We start from the raw sequence: 25,958 nt of genomic DNA, 5'->3' as shown, positions 1-25,958 counted from the left end.
GGCAGTAGAAACAAAAGTGAAACTGTTTGAGCAGCATATTCCAGCATTCTTGAGGCCTGAGTGTAGCCTTCATTGATTTGAGATCTATCAGACCATTCTCTCACTAGAAGGGAAAACCTATAAAAGCAACAGGCCATAAGAGAGACCCAGTTTGGGGATATTTTAATCAAGTTCCTCTACCTGTGGATAAGACAGGCATGCGTGCAAAATGCAAACAGTGCAAGAAAGAAATGCAAGGCCTGGTTGGCCGAATGAAACAACATCATGAGAAATGTTCCCTCTCAGGAGAAAGCTGAGTTGAAGATGATGAAAGGAACATGTCTGAACATGCAGGATCTTGGTAAACTTTTTTTATTTCATTCTTCTTTCTTAAGGACTGCCTGTCTTCCTTCTGGACTATTCGTGAATTCTCATGTTTGAGCAAAAAATATAGTTGTTACTCTATGGTACAACCATTTTAGATGCAGTTGTGATAAAAAAATAAACAGCTGAAATAGGCAGATCTTCCTTTTACAATTTCACCTTTAAAGTAGTACTAAGGGTCAGTGAATGCAATGAGTAATACTAAATGAGCAGCATGGTGGTGGTAATTACTGGTAAATAACTGCATTGACTTATTTTGTTTAGGAGAATCCATCCTCAACATACAGGATTCTGAAGACTATCCACCTTCAAGATCACTATCATTTTCTATAGTTTCAGAGTTATCTGCCAATGATAGTGTTTCAGTCACATCATGTATGTCACAGTATATCACCTGTAGCAAAAATCTCCATCATCCAGAAATAGCCATAAATAAATTTGTGATAAGAACCAGCAGATTACAAAAAGAGGTAATTGATTAAAAAATTGCCCAGTTTGTTTATGCAACAAACTCTCCTTTCCATATGATAGAGAACCCACGCTTCATTAACATGGTTCAGTCATTAAGACCAGGATACAGTCCACTCAACAGAGCAGATGTCGCAGGCAAATTGCTGGATGAAGTGTATGAAAAAGAAATTGATCAGCGTGCAAAAGGTCTAGAGGGTAAAATTGTTAACCTGAGTCTTGATGGTTGGAGCAATGTCCGCAATGATCCTGTTGTATGTGCTTGTGTGACAACAGGAGGAGGGAATGTTTTCCTTACAGAAACAATTGATACAATCAGGAAATGCCCACACAGCAGAATACTTACAAGAAATTGCAGTAAAAGCTATAACAAAACTGAAAAAAAAATTCAAATGTCTAGTATGCAGCTTGGTCACAGACAATGCTGCAAATGTATCCAAGAGAGTCCCAACCTAATAACATATGGTCGCAGTACTCACTTGATGCAAGTCCTCACCAAAGATTTCAGTGTTCCAGAAATAAAGGCTAATGTTGTTGAAATTGCAAAATATTTCTGTAACAACCACTTTGCAGCAGCTGCTCTGAAAAAAGTGGGAGGAACCAAGCGAACTCTCCCACAAGAGGTGTGATGGAACTCAGGAGTGAAACTGTTTTGAGCACTGTATCAAGAACTGGCCTCATCTGATGACAGTTTGTGAACAAAATCATGAAAAAATAGATGGCACCGTCACAGCCAAAGTTCTCAACACTGGGCTTAAGAGAAACGTTGAACACATGCTGAGTACCCTGAAGCCTATTTCCGTAGCCTTGAACAAAATGCAGGGAAATCGCTGTTTTATTGCTGACGCTGTTGAAATTTGGAAGGCACTGAGTGAGATCTTAAAAAGAGAAATATGCAATGACAGTTAAAATTACAAACATTAAAAAAACAAATGGGACAAGCACTATCACCAGCTCATTTTCTTGCAAATATTCTCAATACTCGGTACGAGGGTCAAACCTTAACTGATGAAGAGGAGGAGGAACTGGCTATGGACATGGACATCCAGCAATCCTCCCTCCATAATGCCAACTATAATAAACTTCAGAGCTAAGGGTGAACCATTCAAGAAATATGTTTGCTGATGTTTTAAAGAAAGTCACACCAGTGAATTGGAAGTCACTTAAGCACTTGGATTCAGAGACTATTGAAGTGATAATCTCACTTTTAACAGCAGTAGCTTCTTCTGTAGAAAGCCTATTCTCTTCCTTTGGACTAATTCATTCCAAATGGAGAAATCGTTTGGGACCTGAAAAAGCAGGAAAGCCTGTTTTTCTTTTCCAGATTATGAACAAACAGGAAAATGAAGGTGAAGACGTCTGAGTTAGCTACAGAAGCCAATATTTTAAGTTTCTCATGTTGACCTGGCTGACAGTCAATTTAATTTTTTTTTAAGATTTCATTTAACTATTTTAGTTAAAAACAATTTTAACAAAACCAAACCTGATTTAAATAAAAATTGAATGCTTAACTAAATTCAAAAATTCATATACTTGTTTTGTTAAAATATTACATGTTTGCTGTTGAAGAAAAAATCCAGAATACATAATGTTGTTTTAGTTAAAAAAAACAATTTAAATGTGTCTGGTGATGTTCTCCTCCTGATACAGCATGGCAAGAAAATCCTCCAAATATTAATGATTAACTTGTTGAATTGGAGATATTTATGAAGTCATTGGGAGGTGAACTATCTACTTCAATTACCTTTGGTAAATGAAATAACCAAACAGTCATTCATTTTCTGATATAGCTGTAAAACTAATCTGAAAAAAGTTTTCAAAATAAATCACTTTAAAAATGTATAGTGTGTACCTTCTAAAAATGAAACCTACATTTCTATCTCTGAGTTGTGAAGAATATGTATTAAGGTTATAACAACCAACAAGAATGCACTTGTGTAGAAATCCATGATTAAATTGAGTCTTCCTGACTAGTGATTTAAATCAAATCCACCCTGATGGACCTTATAGTCTTATCAGGAAAAGGGGTTCAAAAGCTCTCCTAGTCTTGCCTTCATCAAATCTTTGGAATCTCTTGGCGGGACAGAGTCACCAACACTGAGGTGTTCAAGCGGTCCAGTATACTCATCATGCGAACACTCCTCAAAGACGCCTCTGCTGGCTTGGGCATGTGTGCCGAATGGATGATGGGCGCATCCCGAAGGACATTCTCTATGTTGAATTGGTATCTGAAAAAAAGACCCAAGGGATGCCCAAAATTGCATTTCAAGGATGTGTGCAAGACCTCAAAGAAATGGATGCGGACAACTGGGAAGATCACATTCAGGACCGCAGCCTTTGGAAACAAGAACTTAAAGGTCTCCGGAGTTCTGAGAGGAAGCTGTCTAACTTAGCAGAGGAGAAAAGAGCTCGCAGAAGGCAGAGCCCAAAGGGTCAAATCATCACCTTTAAATGCGACAGATGCGGCAGAGATTGTCTCGAGTGGGTTTTTTCAGCCACAACCATTGCTGCCATAAAACCAACTGAGTAAATTCTTTACCTCTCAGGGGCACATCCCAGTGGTCTCTCAGGACTGAAGGATACCTACTACAGATAACAGCATAAAACCTTAGCAAAGGGGCTTTAGAGAGATAAACAGGGAAGACTACTGAGTAATTACACACCTAGTACACCATTAGAATGAGCACAAGTTAGACTTTTCTATGCATGTGTCAAAACTGAACAAAGAAATAAAAAACATATCATGCGGAGTCAAACACAAAAGGAAGAAGAGAGGCATGAAAATGAGATTCAAGTATGTTTTGACCAGCCTAACACAGAAATTCAGATATTTGTCCAAACTAAACCATGTACTACTTATAGACTGTAGCCAAGAAATGTTTTATAAATATTTTTAGACTAAGCTCCTTAGGCAGTGACTGTCTCTTCCTTTGGTTTGTACACCACCAAGCACGGTTTTAGCACTTAAATCAAAATAAATTTAAAAAGCACTTGTGCCAACTACCTTCTTCATAGAAAATTCACAAATAGGGCCAAGCGTCCCAAAACCAAAGATGTTTCCACTCTTCACAACTCCCACCTAACTACTTATCCCTCATGACTCACAATGGCCCAAGAGAACAAGTGGACCTTGTATAATCTTAAGGTCACTAAGTCTGGGCTCTGAGGAAACAAATTCTGCACTAACGGACCCCTCCCTGAAAATACCCTAGCCCAGCCTCTTATGGTTGATCTAAGGAATTTTCAACTTTGTAACAGCTGATCAGCTGAGGTGGTAATGTCACATAGGAAAGAGGTATCTCTAAGGTAACCAGGAGGCAATCCATTTATAGCTTTGTAGGTTTAGTCCTGTAAACATTATAGGACGGTGTTAGGTTCATAATACTTCCATTTAAGAGGGCTGATAGGCTACAGTACAGCCATAATCTAAAAAGACTTCATTGCAAATAGCAGCTTATATATTTTACATGCATTTTTTAATTCACCCAAAGGATACTTTTTAAATTAAGCTATATATCAAGCACAGACTGCTATATAGGATACAGCAACAAAAATGTAACTTTGGCAGCAAGAATAAGTTATAACAGTGAGTGCTCTGCAATCAAATCAATGTCAGTTTGTGCCAAAGTGAAACAGCATGAATGAATGATGACTCCTATTTTACAAGATGTTTTCCTCCCAATGGGGGCGGGGGTGGGGTGGGGAGAGAGCAAAAAATGATTATCTTCCATGGCAGATATTTAAAAAAATATTCAAGCCACTGAACTACTTGACTTTTTCCATTTCAAATATTGCCACAAGGTTTTCAATCCAAAATGTGATGTGTCCCTATTTTGTGTTAAAATGGAATTCAGAACTCTCAGTTTTTGGTTTTTTTTATAAAACCTACACACAAGAAGCTAGCTGTAAATCAGATCAGCAATTTGGAACAACCATGAATTCGTTTATGTGGTTTGCAATGCAGGTTCAAGATCACCTTCCCAGTACAAATGACCTTGAAACTTTGGTCACATTTAGCAAACAAACAAGAGACTGATTATAAGCAATAATGGACGTAGAAATCTTTTGAACAGGCAGGAGCAGAAGATATCAACATAGGACTGAATTAGTGTAGACAGTAGATGCAAACTATTGCAGAATCAATCTGGTAACACTACAGAGTTTTCACATATTTTTAACTAACTGATGGATTTGTGATGGAGATTCAGAACTGTTCACATGTACAGCACTTTGTATTGGTCATTATTGCCCATATGAAAGCATCAGTTGGTAACCCCATGCTCTGGGTATCCCTAAGCCTCTGAGGGTATGTCTACAGTGCAGTTAAAATCCCACAGCTGACCCATGCTAGCTGACTCTGGCTCCTGGGGCTCAGTCTAAGGAGCTGTTTAATTGCAGTGTAGATGTTTGGGCTCAGGCTGGAGTCTGGGCTCTAGGACTCAGTGAGGTAGGAGGATCCCAGAGCTCAGGCTGCAGCCAGAGTCTGGTTATCTACACAGCAATTAAACAGCTCTTAGGCCGAGCCCCTAGCTGTAGATGTCTAATTGCAGTGTAGATATGTCCAGTCCCAGCTTCTGGCAGTCAGGGTAACAGGTAACGGATCACATGATATTTGCCCAGTTCTGTTCATTGCCTCTGAAGCATTTGGCATTGGCCACTGTCAAAAGACAGGATACTGGGCTAGATGGACCATTGGTTTGACCCAGTATGGCCATTTTTATGTTCTTACACCAAAGCTCATTTCTAATAGGAGAGCATTTGATTAAGAGATTACAAGATATTCAACTTTTAATAAAAGCATCACTGATTAAAATTACTGCTGGAAAGGATGTGACAAACATGCTAGAAAGGTAGCAGCAGCACCTGCTTAAAAGAATCGTATGCAATGAGCAGGGATTGCTGGATAAGGAGGGCTGGGCAGGTAAATGGAAATGGATAATTTTACAAGTCAAGACGTGACATTTAAAACCAACGAATAAAACAGTGCCTCAATAGAAAGATGTCTCATCTTATAATCAAACTTTCACAGTGAAGATTATATCTAGATCAGCGGTTATCAAACTGTGGGTCAGGACTCCAAAGTAGGTCGCAACTCCGTTTTAATGAGGTCGGCAGGGCAGGGATTAGACTTGCTGGGACTGAAGCCCTGGGTGGCAGGGCTCAGGTTATAGGACTCCTGCTAGAGGATGAATCTCTTGGGCTTTGGCCCCCGCCACCCAGGGCAGTAGGACTCAGACAGACTCAGGCTTCAGTCCCCTCTCCTGGGGTCGTATATAGTTTTTTGTTGTCAGAAGGGGGTCGCAGTGCAATAAGTTTGAGAACCCCTGATCTAGATAGTATGCTTTACTGAAAGGTCTCCTTCAATTAGCAGGGACCCATCAGAGGGGTATAATTTCAATCTTGGGAATTCATAACAGTTCCTTTCAGCCTCTATGGTCTTAAGAAACAAGCTTTTTAAAATATTTTTTAACTTAAAATCCTCTCCTTCTAAGTAGGGTGTAGCATGAGTGTTTTCCCACCAAAAGCAGCTTTTGCATTATGGATTCAATACAGTATAATCTATATGTCTATTTTTTACAGCTATGAATAGGGACGAAGTACAGCATAATGTAGACAGAAATATCCATCACTGTTTCCAGACATGACTAGTTAAAATTATGAATACCTTGCCAAATAAATTCACTTTATGATCAAAGTATGATTATTTTAAAAGCTAGTGCCTAAGCAGTATTTTCTATTCCAGCCACTGCCTGTGGGAAAGGGGAGTATATGATAGATGGAGAAGAGAAACTTTTGGACAGAGAAATCCCTCAAGATTCACTGAAAGCATTTGGTCTAGTCATGAAACATTCAGTGCAGTTGAAGAAAGTAATGTTTTAATGGAAGCTTCCTTTTGCCCTACTCAAAAACTGTAGACATTCAAGTGAATTCTTGATACAAACAACCTTAATTCATTGCATAAGGCTCTGGGTCAGAAAAAGTACATTTAAAAAATCAGAGTGAATGTTATTTTAAAACACATGCTTTTCACAATGATTTAATTTAAGAATACTAAAAGTCATATAAAAGACCTGTAAATGTGCAAGATGGATTTTTTGTTCTAGTAGGGATTTTTTTCCCACTACCACCAAATTGGATTTTGATACTTCAGCCTACAATATCCATTCAAGCCACGTGATAGGGTAGAACCAACAAAATAAGACTTCTTTGGGATCTTATGTATTTTTCTAGACTAACAGATTTGGCCATAAGCTTTCATGGGTAAAAAAACCCCACTTCTTCAGATGCATGGTGCATCTGAAGAAGTGGGGTTTTTTACCCAATGAAAGCTTATGGCCAAATAAATCTGTTAGTCTTTAAGGTGCCACCAGACTCCTCGTTGTTTTTGTGGATACAGACTAACTCAGCTACCCCTCTGATACTATGCATTTTTCTGTCTCTGGAACTTTGACTTCTGTTTTCCAAGCAATTTCATAAATACAAGTGAATTAAACTCAGAGGGACATATCAGAGGCAGAAAAGTTAAGTGGTAAACAAGCTCAAAAACATCTCACACAAGGTCAGGGTGTGTCCCTAGATTGGTATAGCAAAAACTCCATTTAACAATGTAATTAAAAAACCTTGTCTGTACAACCAGCTCTACAAATGAATCCTTGGTGTGGTTTTTCACTATTTTAGATGGCTCTTCAGATCTCCTCCTAGGCCAGGTCTACACTACAGACCTAGATCGGTATAACTCCATTGCTCAGGAGTGTGAAAAATCCCCAAGTGATGTAGTTATAACAACCTAACCTCCCATATAAACAGCGCCATGTCAACAGGAAAGCTTTTCCAATCAACACAGCTACTCACTCTCAGGGAAGTGGATTAACTATGCCTATTTATATATATATATATAAAATCATAGAATCAAAATTAATATGTCTAGACAAAGGGGAGGGGAATCCACAATGGCACTTCATCAACAATTCTGCAGGAGGAAGCTACTACTAATCTCTAAAATACTTTTCCTTCTCTTCCCTGCTAGTAAAATTACAACTGTTCTTTTATGTTTGTTTTGACTTAAAGATCCCAGAAATTAGCGAGATACTAAATACAACAGATCCAAGACTACACTGCCACAAAGGGATACTGACACAGCAAGAGGGGGGAAAATGCTTTGTTTTTAAAACATGCTGAGATGTTCTCAGTATAAGAGCTCAGAAAAAAAGTGTTACATTCCTATTCAAGTAAGAGAAAGGGCTCACTTTGGGTTACATTATATTGCAGAAGGGAACTGACCTGGACAATATCAATTAAAAGCTCCGGACCAGAACTAGCTTACAGACATGTACACAATTACAACAACTTCTATCATGTACACATAAATGGAGATGACTGCTTCTAAAACTAACTGAAGATAGTTAATATTGCCCTGTGGAAATAGTCTTGTCTAAATATGCACCCTTTAAAGTAATTTAATTGAGAAAACTGAGATGGCACCATTAATTGCTTTCAGGATACATCTGTTAATTACAGTTCTGATACCAACTGCATTCCCAATGCATTGCAGGGAGTTTTTAAGAGACACAACAGATGGGGGTACATTTGTTAAATTAGTTAAAGCAAATACATTTTACAAGTAATTTTTCCTTCAATTGTTTGACAGATTTCCCTTCATCACTTTGTGCATTATCTGAACAAATGAAAATCTGTGAGACAGTGAGGGATCGTCCTTCAGGATAGGTTGTAGATCCTTGATGCGCTAGAGAAGCCCTCAAGGAATTCTACCAAGATTTCAACGATTTCCACCCTACCATCAACCTCAGCGTGGACCAGTCCACACAAGAGGTCCACTTCCTCGACACTACAGTGCTAATAGGCAATGGTGACATAACCACCACCCTATACGGGAAACCTACTGACCGCTATACTTACCTACATGCCTCCCGCTTTCATCCAAACCACATCACACGATCCATTGTCTACAGCCAAGCTCTAAGATACAACTGTACCTGCGCTGATCCTTCAGACAGAGACAAACACCTACAGAATCTCTATCAAGTGTTCTTAAAACTGCAATACCCACCTGGTGAAGTGAGGAAACAGACTGACAGAGCCAGAAGGGTACCGAGAAGTCACCTACTACAAGACAGGCCCAACAAAGAAAGTAACAGAATGCCACTAGCCGTCACCTACAGCCCCCACTAAAACCTCTCCAGTGCATCATCAAGGATCTACAACCTATCCTGAAGGACAATCCCTCACTCTCACAGACCTTGGGAGACAGGCCAGTCCTCGCTTACAGACAGCCCCCCAACCTGAAGCAAATACTCACCAGCAACTGCCCACCACACAACAAAAACACCAACCCAGGAACCAAACCTTGCTACAAACCCAAGTGCCAACTCAGTCCACATATCTATCCAAGGGACACTATTACAGGACCTAACCACATCAGCCACACCATCAAGGGCTCATTCACCTGCACATCTACCAATGTGATATATGCCATCATGTGCCAGCAATGCCCCTCTGCCATGTACATTGGCCATCCTGGACAGTCTCTACGCAAAAGAATAAATGGACACAAATCTGACATCAGGAATCATAACATTCAAAAACTAGTCGGAGAACACTTCAATCTCTGGTCACTCAATTACAGACTTAAAAGTGGCATTTCTTCAACAAAAAAACTTCAAAACCAGACTCCAGCGTGAAGCTGCAGAACTGGAATTAATTTACAAACTGGATACCATCAAATTAGGCCTGAATAGAGACTGGGAGTGGTTGGGTCATTACAAAACCTAAACTTAACTTCCCCAATACTAATTTCTCCCTACTGTTACTCACACCTTCTTGTCAACTGTCTGTAATGGGCCACTCTCTTACCACTTCACAAGTTATTTTTCCTCCCTTGGTATCCTGCTGTTAATTGATTTATCTCGTTAGACTGACCTCACACTTGGTAAAGCAACCCCCCATCCTTTCATGTATTTATACCTGCTCCTGTATTTCCATTCCATGCATCCGATGAAGTGGGTTCTAGCCCACAAAACCTTATGCCCAAATAAATTTGTTAGTCCATAAGGGGCCACAAGGACTCCTTGTTGTTTGAGCTAGGGATGTAAATATCAGTTTAAAAAGTTAACCAGTTAAACGATTAAAATTATTTCATTTAACAGGTTAACTGTTAACTGAGGTCGCTGGGGTCCAGCCGGCGTGGCCAGGGCTAGGGTCTGGCTGGCGCAGCCAGGGTTGGGGCGCAGCTGGCTGCTTGACTTAGGGTTCGGCTACACTTGCGAGTTAGAGCGCATTAAAGCGGCCCCGGGCGCCCTAGCTCACTACCCATCCACGCTGGCAAGGCACGTAGAGCGCTCTGATTCCACGGCTAGAGCGCTCCTGGTACTCCACCTCGGTGAGAAGATTAACGCTTGCTGAGCCTTGGCTGAAACGCCTGGGCGTCAGTGTGAATGAGACGTTGCGTTACTGCGCTCTGATCAGCCTCCGGAAACGTCCCATAATCCCCTGAAGTCAAGTGGCCACTCGTCCCATTGTTTTGAACTCGCTGTAGGAATGTGGATATCCCCTTTGAAAGCTCCATTTCTGACAGCCGGCATGCTTATTTGCTCCGAGACAAAGCAACCATTACTGTGGAATGCTGTGTGTGAGAGAGAGAGGCGGGGATCGGGAGGGGGGTCTGCTGCTGTCTGAACTTACAAGACAGCATGCTGACATGCTCTCAGCCCCTGCAAAAACCCACTCTCTCTCCCCCCACATACACACAAAACACACTCCCTGTCACACTCCACCCCCGCCCCCGCCATTTGAAAAGCATGTTGCAGCCACTTGCATCCTGGGATAGCTACCACAATGCACTGCTCTCTGTGGCCATTGCAAGAGCTGCTAATGTGGCCACGCCAGCGTGCTTGTAGTTGTCAGTGTGGACAGATTGCAGCGCTTTCCCTACTGCGCTCTATGAAGGCTGGTTTAACTCAAAGCACTCTACATCTGCAAGTGTAGCTATGCCCTTAGTGTGGTGCGGCTGAGGTTAGAGTCCTGCTGCCCAGCTAGGCACAGCATGGCCGGGGTCTGGCTGGCCGATGCGGAGTAGCCAGGGCCTTGTTGGCGCAGCTGGGGCTAGGGCTGCTCCGGCCTGGTTGGAGCTGAGGCCACCAGGGTTAACAGTTAACTTTGGTTAACCGGTAAGCCTAATGCTTACCCGTTAACCTTTTACATCCCTAATGTAAGCAAATGCTGTGTACAGTAGCAGCTTCTCACAGTCCTTGCACAATCGTCTCCACAGAAGGCCAAAGGGGAATCATCAAAAGTCATCTCTGCTGCCTCGCACCATGCATTTATGCTCCAGTGATTTACAGCAGTTTTATAACGGACTTGGTTTATGAAAGGAATGAAACACACACATACACACAGTTTACAGGAAAACTTGGAGATCATCAAGGAAGACATTCATCATTAGGCTCAAGGGCTGGGTCATGGAAGATGACAGGCAGACACTGGCTTTCAGTAATTGCAGGGATGGGAAAGAGCTTATTCACCAATACCTAGGCATGAACCAAATCAGATTGTTCCCAAAGAAGGTGGGTTATTTGAAGGGAAGAGCCATGAATTTTGTTTCTGAACGGCTATCTCCTTGCTCAGCCACAGAGCTAAAACTTGCCAGTACAGGAATTCCTGATAGTTTAAGAGAATTTAGAGGATTTTAATGAGAGCTAACAGGCAATGAGTAAAGCTTTCCTGGGATCCCTTGAACAAAAAAGCATACCCATTTTCATCAACTGGATTTCTACCAGGTATTCACTAACAGTTCTGGAAGCTAGAAGTAGCATAAATGGCTAAATACAGCTGGGCTATTAACATAACTCTTAAGAGAAGCACCCCTGACAGGCCTTCAAAAGCACAGATATTGTGCAGGTGGCTTCAAACAAACAAAGAAACCCAAAATGCTCATTTGAGACTAAGGCATCAGGGGTTGACCCTAGTGCTAATAAATACATTTGGAGAGATACAATCGAAGATTCTGCTTCAATCCTAACTTTTTGCAGTAGAAGTGATATAGCTACAGGTGCCCGTAGGGAAACATAAGATGATATCCAAATGCTCTTGCAATGGTGTCCAACACTAAGTATTGGTTAAATTTGACTCACTTCCAAGAAATAACCTAGAATTTGTAGCCAACCTTTTGATTAGTGAGACAAAAGTAGTAATATATTATCTTAAGCAAAAGCTCAGCATTGCTATATAGAGCCATTTAGAATTAGACAGAAAAAAAATCACATTACAGCAAAAGGATGCAGATTAACTAAAAAAAGTGGGGGGAAGTTATTCTCATCTTATTCTCACCATTTTCCCCTAGAATCTGGCACAGCTTTCAGTATCATAATGATGCCAAGAAAGCATGGAGCAGGAATTTATTATTGTGTTAACATAAAAAGACAAGTTTTCTGTGATTTAAAAAGTTAGATTTTTTTAAGTCAGCAGGTCCAGATAACTTGCATCCAAGAGTTTTAAAAGAGCTGGCTGAGGAGTTCTTGGACTGTTAATGTAGATTTTCAGTAAGTCTTGGAGCACTGGGGAAGTTCCGGAAGACTGGAAGAAAGCTAATGTTGTCCCAATTTTTAAAAAAAGGGACAACAGGATGACCTGGGTAATTATTGGCCTGTCAGGCTGACACGAATACTGGACAAGACAATGAAGCAGCTAATACAGGACTCAATTAATAAAGAACTAAAGGAGGATAATGTAATAAATGCGAATCAACAAACAGATCCTGTCAAACTAACCTGATTTTTTTTTTTTATGATTACAAGTTTGGATGATAAAGGTAATAATGTTCATGTAATATACTTAGACTTCTGTAAGGCATTTGACTTGGTACCCTGTGACTTTTGATTAAAAATTAAAAAGATATCAAATTAATATGGTACACGTTAAAGAGATTAAAAACTGGCTAACTAAATCAGTCTCAAAAATGTAACTATGAACAGGGAATTGTTATCAAGTGGGTTTGTTTCCAGTGGGGTCCTGCAGGGATTGGTTCTTAGTCCTACGCTATTTAACATTTTTATCAATGACCTGAAACAAAACTTAAAATCATCAGTGAAAGTTTGACACAAAAACTACAGGAGTGGTAAATAACGAAGAGGACAGGTCATTGATTCAGCTGGATCTGGATCACCTGATAAACTAGGAGCAAGCAAGCGATATGCATTTTAATATGGCTAGGAACAAAGCATACAGGAAATTCTTACAGAATGGGGTACTCCATCCTGGGAAGCAGAGACTCTGAAAAAGATTTGGTGGTCATGGAGGATTATCAGCTGAACATGAGCTCCCAGTGTGAGATACTGTGGCTAAAAGAGCTAATGCAACCCGAGGACGCACGAACAGGGGAATCTCGATTAAGAGTAGAGAGTTTACTTTAACTCATACTTGGCACGGGTGCAAGCACTGCTGGAATACTGTGTCCAGTTCTGTGCCAACAATTCAAAAAGGAAGTTGATAAACTGGAGAGGGTTCAGAGAAGAGACACAAGAATGATTAAAGGATCAGAAAGCATGCCTTATAGGAACTCGATCTATTTAGTTTAACAAAAAGAAGGTTATAGGGTGACTTGATTACAGTCTATAAATACCTACCCAAGGAACAAATATTCAGTGCTTTGCACATTATCAGCACTTAACAAGTAACAGGAAGTCTGGATGAAAATAATGGAACCCTAATCCAAGAGGACATTGCTGTGGTGTATAAATAACTTCACATTTGCCTGCTTCAGAGAAACAGTTCTAACCAGGAAAAGGTCAAATGTTTTTCCACAAGGGAAAGGGTAAAAATATCTTTTGTAATTAAATGTTGCTTGCTTGTAAACCAGGAGTCTCCAGTTTATAGAAGCTAGGAGGGAGAAACCACATTGGACTTAAGGGGAGAGAAATGTTAACCAGACTGTACTAACAAACCAAACAGTATTTCAAATCACATTTCCTGAGGCTCAGAGAAACCAATATTTATCTCCAAGCTGACTGATCTGGTGTCTGCTTGGAACCATAGAGGTTAAGATAAAAAGCATGCTCCTGTCCACCCCCTCTGACAAAGCAGAATTAGTCCAGTGCTGGGTTCAGTCTAGGTTGAATGTGCTTGATATTAACTAGTGAAAGTACTCTCACTTCAAGCAGTTTATGATATTGGGGCATTCAATTACTAAGCAGTTTAACAGATGAGTTTTGCCTAAAGCCCAACATTAGGTTACTCTATTCAATTTTTTTAACTAAACAGGAGAGGTATTCAGCTTTAGGTCTTTGAATGGATTACATAACATGTTACTGTTAGTAACCCTCATTTAAGGGCTGCAGGAAACACCCTTGTGTATATTAAACATTAATGTTTGTTGCTTTCAAGTACTTATCCTACATAAAAGAAAAACTAACTGGAGAGTCAGCTCAATTATAGAATTAAAATGCAAGACTGTGGCATATTCATGCATGGAGGGAAAACTGAACTAAGGAAGTGTACGCTGCTTAGAAGTGAGATTTTTACAAATTAATGTATGAGGGGGACCCAAGCACTTTTAAATAATGTTTGATTTATTGCTTTCAAAATGCTTCCTTTTTGTGTTATCACCAAACTGGTAATCTATGTAAACAGCAATACTTCAGTAATAACAGAAGGCAGTAACCAAGGGCATATAACTGAGTCAAAACAGCTACTCATCACAGGTCTAAAAATATTTCTTCTCTGTTACAATGTTCTGAGCCTCTGTTTGCAAGAAGCCAGGAATGGGCAACAGCAGGTGATGATTACCTGTTCTGTTCATTCCCTCTGAAGCACCTGGCATTGGCCACTGTCAGAAGACAGGATACTGGGCTAGCTGGACCATTGGTCTGACCCAGTATGGTCATTCTTATGTCACAGAACTTTCCTCTTTACCTTGTGCCTTCTACACTACACACATCCCCCACTGTGTGCACACTCCCAGTGAACTAGATGTGCACTGATCCATAAGAGGACACCCCATTCTATGGTAATAAATTGGGGTCTTCACAGTTTTCAAGAAAGTCCCAGAATGTTTATATGAACAATTTTTAGATGGATTTTGGTATCAACCTATTAGAATTAAAACAGAAGAAATCAATTTTTCCTCCACAACTCTTTTCAAGAGGAATGTGTATCCTTTACTATGCTAAAGTGTCTAGCTTCACATTGTTGACCAATACGAACACCTATTCAATGACAGCGTGCACACATGGAGAAGGAAAAATATGCAGCACCCCTTAAAGTAAAAGAGGGAGAGAATTATATTATGTCAGAGGGTGGCTGACCCTTTTAAAAGGAGTTGGGCCTAACCCTACCTGTGACTAATGAGCCACCGCCCAGCTGAGGCTGTGAGGCCAGGATTCAGGTGACAGCTTGAAGATCACCTGGTCCTCATAAAAACCAACAGGTAATAAGTAACTCAGGTTAGCTGGAGAGCTGCAGGGGTAGGAAGGCTCCTGCAGTAGTCCCCAGGTCAGGGGAAGAGGCCAGTTTATATAAAACTCTCAGGCAGATGGCCTGCAGTGCATAATCTGCAAGGAACAGGCTAGGAAGGAAAAGGAAACAGAGAGGCTCGCCCTGATTCCCAGGCAGATGGCCTACAGAGTATAATCCTGTAGAGAGTAGATAGGCTCCTGAAGATAACCCTGGGTCAAGTGGAAAAGGACATGTTTGATATATTTTCTGTTATTCTGAAGTCCTTGAAGAAAAGGGACTGGAATCCTGTGGCTGGAGTGCTCTTTGGTGCATAGGCTGGTAAATTAGCCTGCTGCTTATATACTATTTTTGTAAAATGTGTTTCTGAAGCGATTCTGAACATTAACAGTGGTGCGCAGGGGCAAAACAGGGCTTGCGTGTTACAAAGGGCTACAGGAGAAATGTGCGGTGGGTCCTCTAGTGGAGTCTCCATGCCGGTCCTATTTAGGCTAAAGTGGAGAGACTGCACGATCTGTGCTACCCTGGCTCCAGCGGCCCTATGAATCAGTGCAAGAGGCACAGAAGAACTGCAGATACTATACCAGCCTTGGCTGCAAGGCCTCCTCTGAAGCACTGTGTCATGACCAGGAGGTAGATGTTGCTTCCTGCATGGCTTTATGATGCTGGAGTAAATTTCAACATTAATTATTTCAATCTGATTCCTTCATATTACCCAAGATTCAAGGTAAGTTAAAACAGAGTACAATAAAACAAAAGCAGCTAACACAGAAAGAACTTGCACTGAAATATCACTGAAAGAGACAGCTGAAAAACACCACAGTAAGGTGGATTATCCATCTTGCAGTACTGCTAACTCCAGAAATCATTCAAAAATCTTAAGTCTGATCCCCCAAAAAGTGAGATTGGCTTAAGAGTCATCATGAGATTTTAAATAAAATAAATTTAAGGTCCTGTTTTGCATTCTGGTTTTGAGACATTGAGGTTTGCATTTTCCAGCTTTTCTCCATTACTATCTATGAAGGCTAGAAACAGGTTTTGTTTTAAAAAATATGAAGGCTGAGATTTGCAAATAACGTGACTCCTAGAGGTAAAGCTTTAAGATAACACATACCAATCATCATGAGATTTGGCAACACTGATTCACACATGACACATTAAGGATTAATATTTTTCAATAGCCATGTGGAATTTTGTTTATATTTTAGCCATTACGCATTTCAAACAAAAAAGAATAAAATTACAAAAAGTTTGTTAGTATCTTAGATGTTCTTACATGAAAAATATACCCAGAGGCTGTAATGAGTTAGCATTTAAATTTTCCTTGACTTTCTATTACACTAGAACCTCAGAGTTACGGACACCTGAGGAATGGAGATTGTCCGTAACTTTGAAATGTCCTTAATTCTGAACAAGATGTTACGGACTTCAGCTGCTTGGAGGGGGTGGGATGCTGGGGGGGGGGGGGGGGGGGTTGGGGCTGCTGCCGCAGGGTGGTGTGCAGGGTAATCAGAGCTCCAGGTGGGTGAGAGCTTCTGCCCTTCGGGAGCACTAAAACTCAGGGATTTAGATCTTGGGGGAGTGCCAGGACTCAGGGCTTCAGCCCTGCAGCTCTGCTCCTGGTTTCAGCCGGGGGGGGGGGGGGGGGGGAGAGAGAGAGAGAAGAAGGGTGCACGATGGGGCTGAAACCGGCGCTCCCCTCATAGTTAAGCCCCAAGCCGCTATGCCCCCTGCAGGTCTGAAACCAGGAAAGGAGCCACAGGGCTGAAGCCCCAAGCCCCAGTACTTCCAAGGATCAGAAGCCCTGACCACCACTCCCTGCCTGGAGCCCTGACCCCCCTCACCCTGCAGCTGCAGCCCCAACCCCCGCCCAAACCCCTGAGCTAAAGGCCTGAGGCAATGAAGGGTGTGTGTGGGGGTGGATGTGGGTGTGGGTCTTTGTCTCCCCCCACTGCTGCAGGGTTACTTCCTGTTCCACAGGGTGGCCGGTTGACCGGTATGTCTGTAACTCTGGTGTTTGTACCTTTGAGGTTCTACTGTACCTTCTCCAAATAAGAAACTTGTTACAGTAAGATTAACAGAAAACCTTTAAGATGGCCGTATTACATTTCAAAGTATATACTTACACATTCGTAGTCTCCATCCTGTGGTACTTTCCAATCAGAGGAATTTTTTGTCTGGCCAGATGCATTCTTCCCAAAGCTATTGAGCTGATTCTCCTTTTCTTTTTGTTCAAAATATTCCAGGAATGATGGTTTGGCTGGCTGCATTGTTTCATCGCTCCCTGGAAATATTTAAAAAATGGTAAAACAATGGTCATTTCTGTAAAAATCAGAAACTAGAGCATTTTATATTTCACCAAACAGAATCTGTCTCAAGCAATTAGTTCACTAATAATATTTGGCAAAGCTGACAAAGTACTATCTATGTGGAAAGCACTAGACAAATAGCTAATCTTCACGCCATTACTGTGAGAGAAGTATTATCCCCATTTGCCTCTGTTTCTCCATCTGTAAGAGGTTAAGAGACCACAGAGCCAGTTGCATCAGAGCCAGGATTAGAAGTCCAGAGGTTCTGATTGTTAGACCTGTGCTGAGTCCATCAGAACAAACTGCTAAGTGACTGCTAAGATATGCACTACAAGCTGCATACAGACTTCAGCCAGCTGGATGCCAGCTTATTTATTACAAACTAGGTTGTATGCATTATAAAATATGAAAAAAAGGATATAAATTAAAGTTCAACAATGAATGAGATCAGAACCAAAATTTGTTTTACAAGTGAGAACATGCTACATTTTCCATTTGACTGGAACAGTACAGAAGGCCAGCTGCCACCACACTCCAAGAAAGCCCCTGTAAGTTCCTTTGTATAACGGTTACATACCCTATCCTTTCCTGAAGGCGTGGGAAGGGACTATTAATTTTTTAAGGTATGCATGGGGTCGGGGAGAAATAGATTTTAAAATCAACACTTATTCTAGCAGATTCTTTTGCTAGGATATTTCCCTTAGTCAAATACAGGTTCTCCTACTGGGTCACACAAGTTAGATTGGATTAGAAATAAGGATGGTAACATGCCCTGCCTTCCTTCAGCCACATTTACATTTGGATTGTGGTTTAATGTGATCTGTGCAGTGGTGCTGGAACTAGAGGTGCTGGAGGTGCAGCCGCACCCCTTGGCTTGAAGTTTTAACACCAAATACATGGTTTCCATCAGCAGCACCCCCACTATAAATATTGTTACAGCACCCCTGGAGCCGTGGACATTTAAGCATGAATTCACCCAACCGATCCCCTCTAGCACACTGTCACCCCTGCTCATCTTATGTCAAAAGTGGAAGTGTAAAAGCCATACATTCAGTTAGGACACTGACGCCGTTTGAAACAGACGAGATTTGAGGTATAGATGAGATGGGATCTAGGAGAAGCCCAGCCTTCCTCAGTTGAAGGATCATTAGTATGCCATATGGGGTTATTGGTCAGGGGAAAAGAGACAAAAAGTGAACAGACTGTAGCCTCAAAGCACCGGGGGGGGGGGGGAGGAGGAGGAATTAGACAATATAAGAACTGTTAGAAGTAACAAAATATTGAAAGTTTCAGTGTGGCTTCTTGACAGTATAAAAGGATAGGACTGTCAAACTTAAGACTTACCTGCTAGTGCAACTGGTGCAGTTTCAGATGTTGTTTAATATGTACTCAAATTTATGTCCAGCTGACAAACAAGATTTAAAGCAGATAATACTTTGTACAGAGTCTCAGCATAAGAATAAAAATATGCTTGTACAGAAGATATACTATTGCAGCAAGCTACACCTTAGGATCATGAAAACTGAAACTGTATTTACAAAGATTATTCATAGCTAAACGCAAAATTGCTTTCATTTATGATAAATTGCTGCATATGGTTTTTGTGCACATTACATATGAGTTAGTTCTGGAAGAGCAAGTCAACTAACCTATTTTGAAGACCTTGTTTTCAAAAGGGAATGTTATTTCATTGTAATAAAAAACACAGTTTGCTACACAATGCAAGAAATCTATCATGTCTAAATACATTAAGCATTACAGAAGTCAAATCTCACATGTCCATAAAAGCCAGGCAACTCATAAATTCAGCTTCCCACAACAGTTACCCCAGGTCAAGTGCTAGTATAAATGGCACCAAAATTAGCCAAACATAAGCCAGGTCTAGACTGGGTAGTTAAGATTACACCATCAAGTGCCACACAAGTGAATTAAGTATAATTGCCAAAACTAATAAAAATGGGGCTTAAAATACATAAAATAGTCTCTTAAGTGATTTGCCAGATGTCCATAAGACAATCTTTGGCAAAGAGTTTCACATTTTGGAGATATGCAGACATAAGCCTGTCAAAGATCTAAATTTTCCAAGAGACTGTATGCTATTAACTGGTGCTTTATTTTTGGTATCTGGAAATCCATACATGTTTAGTCACAGAAGTAATTCTTTAAAGTAAAACTGACATATTATATTGTAGAACTTCATTTCCAGATTTTATTTGATTATTAATAGATATAATGGTTTGAATTCTTGTACCAACTTGATATTTTAAGGACATCTTGTGTGTTTACAGAAGTGTTAAATATAGAGTAAAGTGAACTTCCATAAAGCAATAAGATATTTTAGCATGATCCTTGGCTTCAGATACTGAAAGAGACAAAGGGGTGGCTGTACAAATAATATGAAAATATCATTACAACTCTTTAAGCTGCAAATATCTTGTAGTCTTTCCTGAGCCAGCAAACAGCTGAAAGATGAAAATAAATGCTTACACATCTGCATCATAACAGACGTTAAGACAAATTATTTTATTCTACTACGGGCAATAGTTTCCTTTTTTAAAAAGCCTCATTGTACAGAATCAGATCAACAAAGCCACCTTCAGACAGACTGCATCAAAGGTCAGAGTCTGGAAACGTGTTTGCAAAGTAGAGAAATATTGTGCTATTGGGGATAATTACTGAAGTAGTATAGAACTCTAATTACCCACTGCGGTGACAAAACATTTATTTAGAGAGTGAAGATACTGTATGCATACTCATTCTATGCAACTGCAAGATACTGTTAGAAGCAAGATGCACATTATAAATGTTAAAGTCAATGAATACAAAGCAACGTTTTATGTGGTGGAATTTTGTAGAATAGGCATGAACTCATGTTGGACAGTACAATCGAAATGAGGTTTAAGGGGCCTAATGTGAGTAGCTCCAATTGAGGACAAGTTGAAGGAGGCTGGGCTACACTGGTACGGGCATATCCAGCGGAGACCCAAGAGTTATATCAGTGGGATGGCTCTTGACGAAAGATGGCTAATGGGGAGACCAAAGACTCTGTACACAGACCGGATATCAGTGGACTCCAGAGAGACCAATCTGCATGACAGCAGAGAAGAAGGATACAAGAGTCGCCAACCCCGAATAAGCAAAGTGTCAAGAACGAGGAGGCAGCAGCATGAACTCATCTGTGTAAACACACACACTCACTCTATAATGGTCTGGAGTTCTTCTTTAAAAATCTATATTAGAATGAACAGTCAAATTAGTGGTTTGAAAAAGTCATTTTTAAATACTCCTTCACAGAGTACTACTTGATTTTCATGAGCTTATATTCTTACAGAAAGATCATTTTGCTTAGATGTAGTTGCTGTACTGCAGGAATTAATTCAGAAAGTAACCTTTAATCAAATTTAAAAAAAATCTCCCCCTCTTCCCAGAACAGTAAAATTTTATTCTGAACCAACTAACTGTTGCTCACAGTAACATCCAGGGGTAGGTGCAGTCAATCACATCACCAGTTACTTCAGTCATGGAAGGGTCCTTTGGTAACTTCAGTGAAACCAAATTACACATTTCTGATGTTTAGTCAACTAAATTTCTGTTTCCACACAGAAGAACAACATAAGGATACAAATAAAAGGCAAATGACAACAAGCAGCTTCTGGGTTAGATTTTGATAACTCTACAATAGTTAAAAGAAAGCATGTACTGTACTTCTCATCCACCGCTAACCATGAAGTCAGCTTTGTCCTTTGAGAGATACAATAACCTTCAATCTTTAATAGCTACCAATTAAGTACATTTGTACGGGACATATTTTTAACCTCAAATATTGATTTACTGGAATAATTTATTAAACTGATTAAGATGCAGGTTTACTAATTGACGAGGAACTGATGAATGGAAAAAGACTGTAAAATGACAAATCTAGCACAGCTCTGGGGATTTTTATAAATTTTAATTGCTACTATAATTTCAGAGTCAGGTTGCTTATTTAGAGAGATTGACAGAAACGCTCCTTGAGAAGGAAAGACAATACACCAAGTCAATGTCATTCTGGCATGGTAGATTTATTTTTGTAATCCTGACTTATATCGATGCCAGCTTTGCAGAAAGGTCATCTGCTATTAATTCAATACAAAGTTCACCTGTTTAATTCTGTTTAAGGTTTTCATAGAAACCAAAGAAGAAACTAAAAACTAAGTCTGGTTCTGTAAAGAAGGGTATCAGATATTGGCCACTGCTGGAGGAAGACACCAGACTAGATGGGACATTTCCTAGTATTACAGGGTGATATCAAAATATTAATGTTTAACAGAAGTGAAAGTGCAGAGAGAGAGATAGAGAATCGCTACTGGTTATACTGTGGGCATTATGCATGTCAGACTGGAATAACTTCTTTATGTAAGCACATACTTAGGACCTTAAAAAAAAGCCTCTTATGGAGATGAATCAATATAGCTCCTCTGGAGCTGTTAATGTTTCATCATTTAAATATGTAGTCATCATTTTAGGAGCCATATTAATTACAAAATGGAACACAACAGCTCTGTTGGAGCCTTTCCAGTCTATTACATGTTTAGGATATTTATTTAGCACCTTCAGTGCTCATACCACGTTATTGTAAAGTTTGCCAAACGAAGAATAAAGATCAGAATCCCTACCCAAAAACGAACTATGAACAAAGAGAACACTCAACTGTGCTGTTGGTATAATTTCTTTGAAAATTGAGAAATATTAATGTTTAAAATCTATTTTGGGACAGATGTTAAAAAAGAACAGCAGTGAAATGTCACTGCCATGGCTGCTCAGGTGAAGGGAAGATCACAAATCATGTATGGCAAGTCCCCCACACACACACCCAAAGGTGAGAATTTTAAATCAGTGCTATACGAAGTACTCCATATTAACATTAAATTTCAAAATTACTGTTAAACATAGCCTTGTGTCTGGTAAATAGCCACTGCTTTGAATCTTCATTAGTGTTGCCCAATAAACTCTAATGGCATTTGGACGGGATTTTCCAAAACCAAAAGACTTCAATAGGAGAAGAAATAGGCCAAGGAAGAATGCTTTTGAAAATTCCACCCTATTATTCAAGTAAGCTTGCTGAGTAGTAAAACTATGAACGTAACAAGAATGTTTCTCTCCTACTAAAATAAATGGGAAATAGAAACCAATGCAATAGGAAAAAAATCCTTATTTTACTATTTTTCCCTCTTTATAGTGATTCCCGCCTCATCACCGAAAGCACGTTCCGGAGCTGTTACTGGCTATGATAGAAGTATACCTATTCCTTCAAGAGCTGTAGCTCACGAAAGCTTATGCTCAAATAAATTGGTTAGTCTCTAAGGTGCCACAAGTACTCCTTTTCTTTTTGCGAATACAGACTAATATGGCTGCTACTCTGAAACCTGTACTCTATAACCTCTTGTGTGTTCTTTAAATCCCTGTTCTGTTTTAAAGAGACCTATGCCTGAAGCATGTAGATTTTCTTCATTCCAAATCAGAGCTGGGGAAACTGCACTGCAATTACATTAAGATTTTAAAATTAAATGTTTAACCTGCAGCCCTGCCAGTTTGCTAATGGACATGTTCATGTACAGAACTATAATTCTATCTAAAACCATAAAATGTTCGCTTATGGGGTTCGTAATATTATATTAGAGAAGTTAGATATTGAGCATGTGTATATTTTCCTGATAGGAAGACTAAAGATTATCAAAACAAAAATTTGATTCTTTCCTCTAAACTTAATAGAAAGGTTTTTAATTAAAAATGTTGAGGATAAAAATAAGCTATTTCTTTTTAAACATTACCATGAAGTGCTGAAAGCCCAAATGCACAAACATTGCACTAGTGCATAAACTGTCAGGACATGAATTGTTTTTATTAAGTCAGACTGTATTTTTTGGTGACAAATGATGTCACCAATGGCTAATTAGACTACAAACTTCTATATGAGGAACCTATCAACACAGGATTATCTTGGAGTTTTCCCACCAACTACACACAGGTAAGTGCTTTGAAATTCTTGGATATAAGATTGTAAATACAAAGTATTTTTCTTGTACTCTGTCTTTCATCATGGCTTAGACTTGTTGTATCGAACTATTTGATATGCCTATCCACTGAGAATGAGAAAAAGTTTGACAAAATCTGAGTAGTTGGGCATACTTTCTGGAATTACATACTAGAGTACTAGGAAAGAACTTGACTGACTTTGTTAGACAGACTTTAGTTTGCTCATGATCGTAGTAAGCTGCAGCATCTAGACAAGTTACTAGAGGACTACAATTAAGTTCCAGAGAGTGCGTGATTTGTGATAATGGGCTATAGGGTGGCAGGAGCATGTACACCAAGGACTTTGGAAATAGTAAGTTATTTGTTTTGTGGTAGCATGAAGAGACCCAAAATAAGGATCATGGTGCGCCACATCCAGGAATACAGAGTCCCTGTATAGAAAAGCTCCTGATCAAACTTTGTGAGGATGTATCTTGTTAGTTTTAACTTTAAAAATCAGAAAAGCCATTGCTGTCTTTTATAGTTTAACTCAAAGGTCTAAGCTAAGCATTTAACAATAATAGCGCCCAATGATTACATACAATAAATGCCTAATATGCAAATTTTAAATGGAAATTGTAGTTCTGTTTGCATCAAGCTTTTCCTCAAGAGAACTACAATGGAAGTTTAAAAGCCACTTGGGATAATTTGTACAGAAACTAAGAAAGATTAACAGAACTGCATCATTTCATTCAGCATAGCAGAAAGAGGCAAATGAATTCAACTACAGCAAAAAGTATTCCACCATTAATTAATTTCGTACCCTTTAGTAACATGAACTGCAATTCACCCACATGAAGTGCAAGGCATGCAGCATTTCACAACTCCTTAAATTTACACTGATAAGTCTTCCCATGACTATGAGAAAAATTCTCAGTCCCAAATGAAATCTAAACCATGTCTAGTGGGTCCTGATACCACTGCAAAGCAACAGAGAACCATTACAATTTAATTCAAAGCATCCAAACTAATTTATTTTGTAAACTATAAAGTATCTTATATTCATTCAAGAAAGAATATTTGTTCGTAATGACACAGAAAAGTCTATGGTACAGGTGATAGAGGAATCTTTCTATAAAATGATAAAAGGCTCTGTGCATATTCGGTGATGCAAGAAAGCTAGTTAAACTGAGGACCACCCTTTTTGACATCTTTCTTTAGTATGTTTTATTAAGAACTATGACAATATTATACTAGCCCACAAGCAAATGAAGGGACAGAGGCTGCTTTCCTCCCCATACATCACCACAGGATTTTCTGACAGGGAATTCTTCTCTCTCAGCTTGTTTGCTTTAGTCATTGGACTAAATACATGAAGGTCACTGGAGAGAAAAGCTGAAAAAGGGGAAACAGTGACAAGTTCTGATTGGATAACTCATTCCTAGCCCATATCTTATAATCTTACCCAGCAGCAACTTTACTTGGATGTGTTGCAATCTTTTATATCCAGGGTCTCGCACACAACAATCTAAGGATTTTGATTGGTATACAGCTGAATGAGAATACAGACATGTCAGCAACTCCTTTTTTAACGTTTGTGGCCATAAAACTTACCAATGCTTAAGACAGAAGCTAATATTCATACACCACATTTGTTGCTGTTCTTCTGGGAGAAAAATCCTCAATAGCATAAGTAATGGCTAGTAAGAGGAATTCCAATTTAGAAGTGGCACTCTCTTTGATCAAAGTACTTTAAGATTTTATTTGAGAAACTATTTGTTCCCAGGAGGAGGACATTTCCTCCACAGTTCATTCTGGTCCTCACAGGAAATAAACTCCTAATTATTCTTAGAGGAGACAGGTAGGTCAGAGCTAGCCTGCAGATGAAATTTACTATTTTGGGATAAAGTTGTGTCTAATCATAAATAATTCACCTCTTTCCTCTACATCTTTCAAGATACTGTTGTGGTATATGGCCCACTGTATACTACTCAGTAGTCCATTACTCATGATCTCCATCTTGATCAAGTCATTGCCCGTGTCCGGAAAACTTCTTCTAGTTTCTATCACTGGCATTCATAGATACACAGTACTGTAAAAGCAATAAAGGCACTCAGCTGTATACTTCCAAGATTGCTACATTAAACACTTATATGTCTGTTTCCAATTTCAGAATGCTGGATGGAATTTATGTTCATGTATTATGAGCTTTATTAATGGTGAGGCCATGTACAATATTCAGCATGCAAAGAACTGAAAGTGGACAAGTGTGTAGCTCAGACTCCAATTGTAACCCATTTTAAAACACAATCTGTTGGGTAATGCCTTCAGATTCTCAATGTGTTTTAGAAGACATTACTC

At 39.6% G+C, this 25,958-nt stretch overlaps 1 protein-coding gene across 1 annotated transcript in view; it reads right to left on the bottom strand.

Moving 5' to 3' along the window:
- STK4 (serine/threonine kinase 4) overlaps nt 1–25,958 on the bottom strand; it is a 74,398-nt gene that overhangs the window by 24,131 nt on the left and 24,309 nt on the right. The window contains exon 10 of the mRNA XM_048819668.2: nt 17,421–17,578. Within this exon, the coding sequence (XP_048675625.1) occupies nt 17,421–17,578 (158 nt within the window). The remainder of the gene's footprint in view (nt 1–17,420; nt 17,579–25,958) is intronic.

This window comes from Caretta caretta, chromosome 13 (assembly GCF_965140235.1).
Source record: "Caretta caretta isolate rCarCar2 chromosome 13, rCarCar1.hap1, whole genome shotgun sequence".
In the NCBI taxonomy this organism is placed as follows: domain Eukaryota; kingdom Metazoa; phylum Chordata; order Testudines; family Cheloniidae; genus Caretta; species Caretta caretta.
Note: the sequence above shows the minus strand (reverse complement) of the source record. Positions and strands in the feature narration are given on the sequence as shown.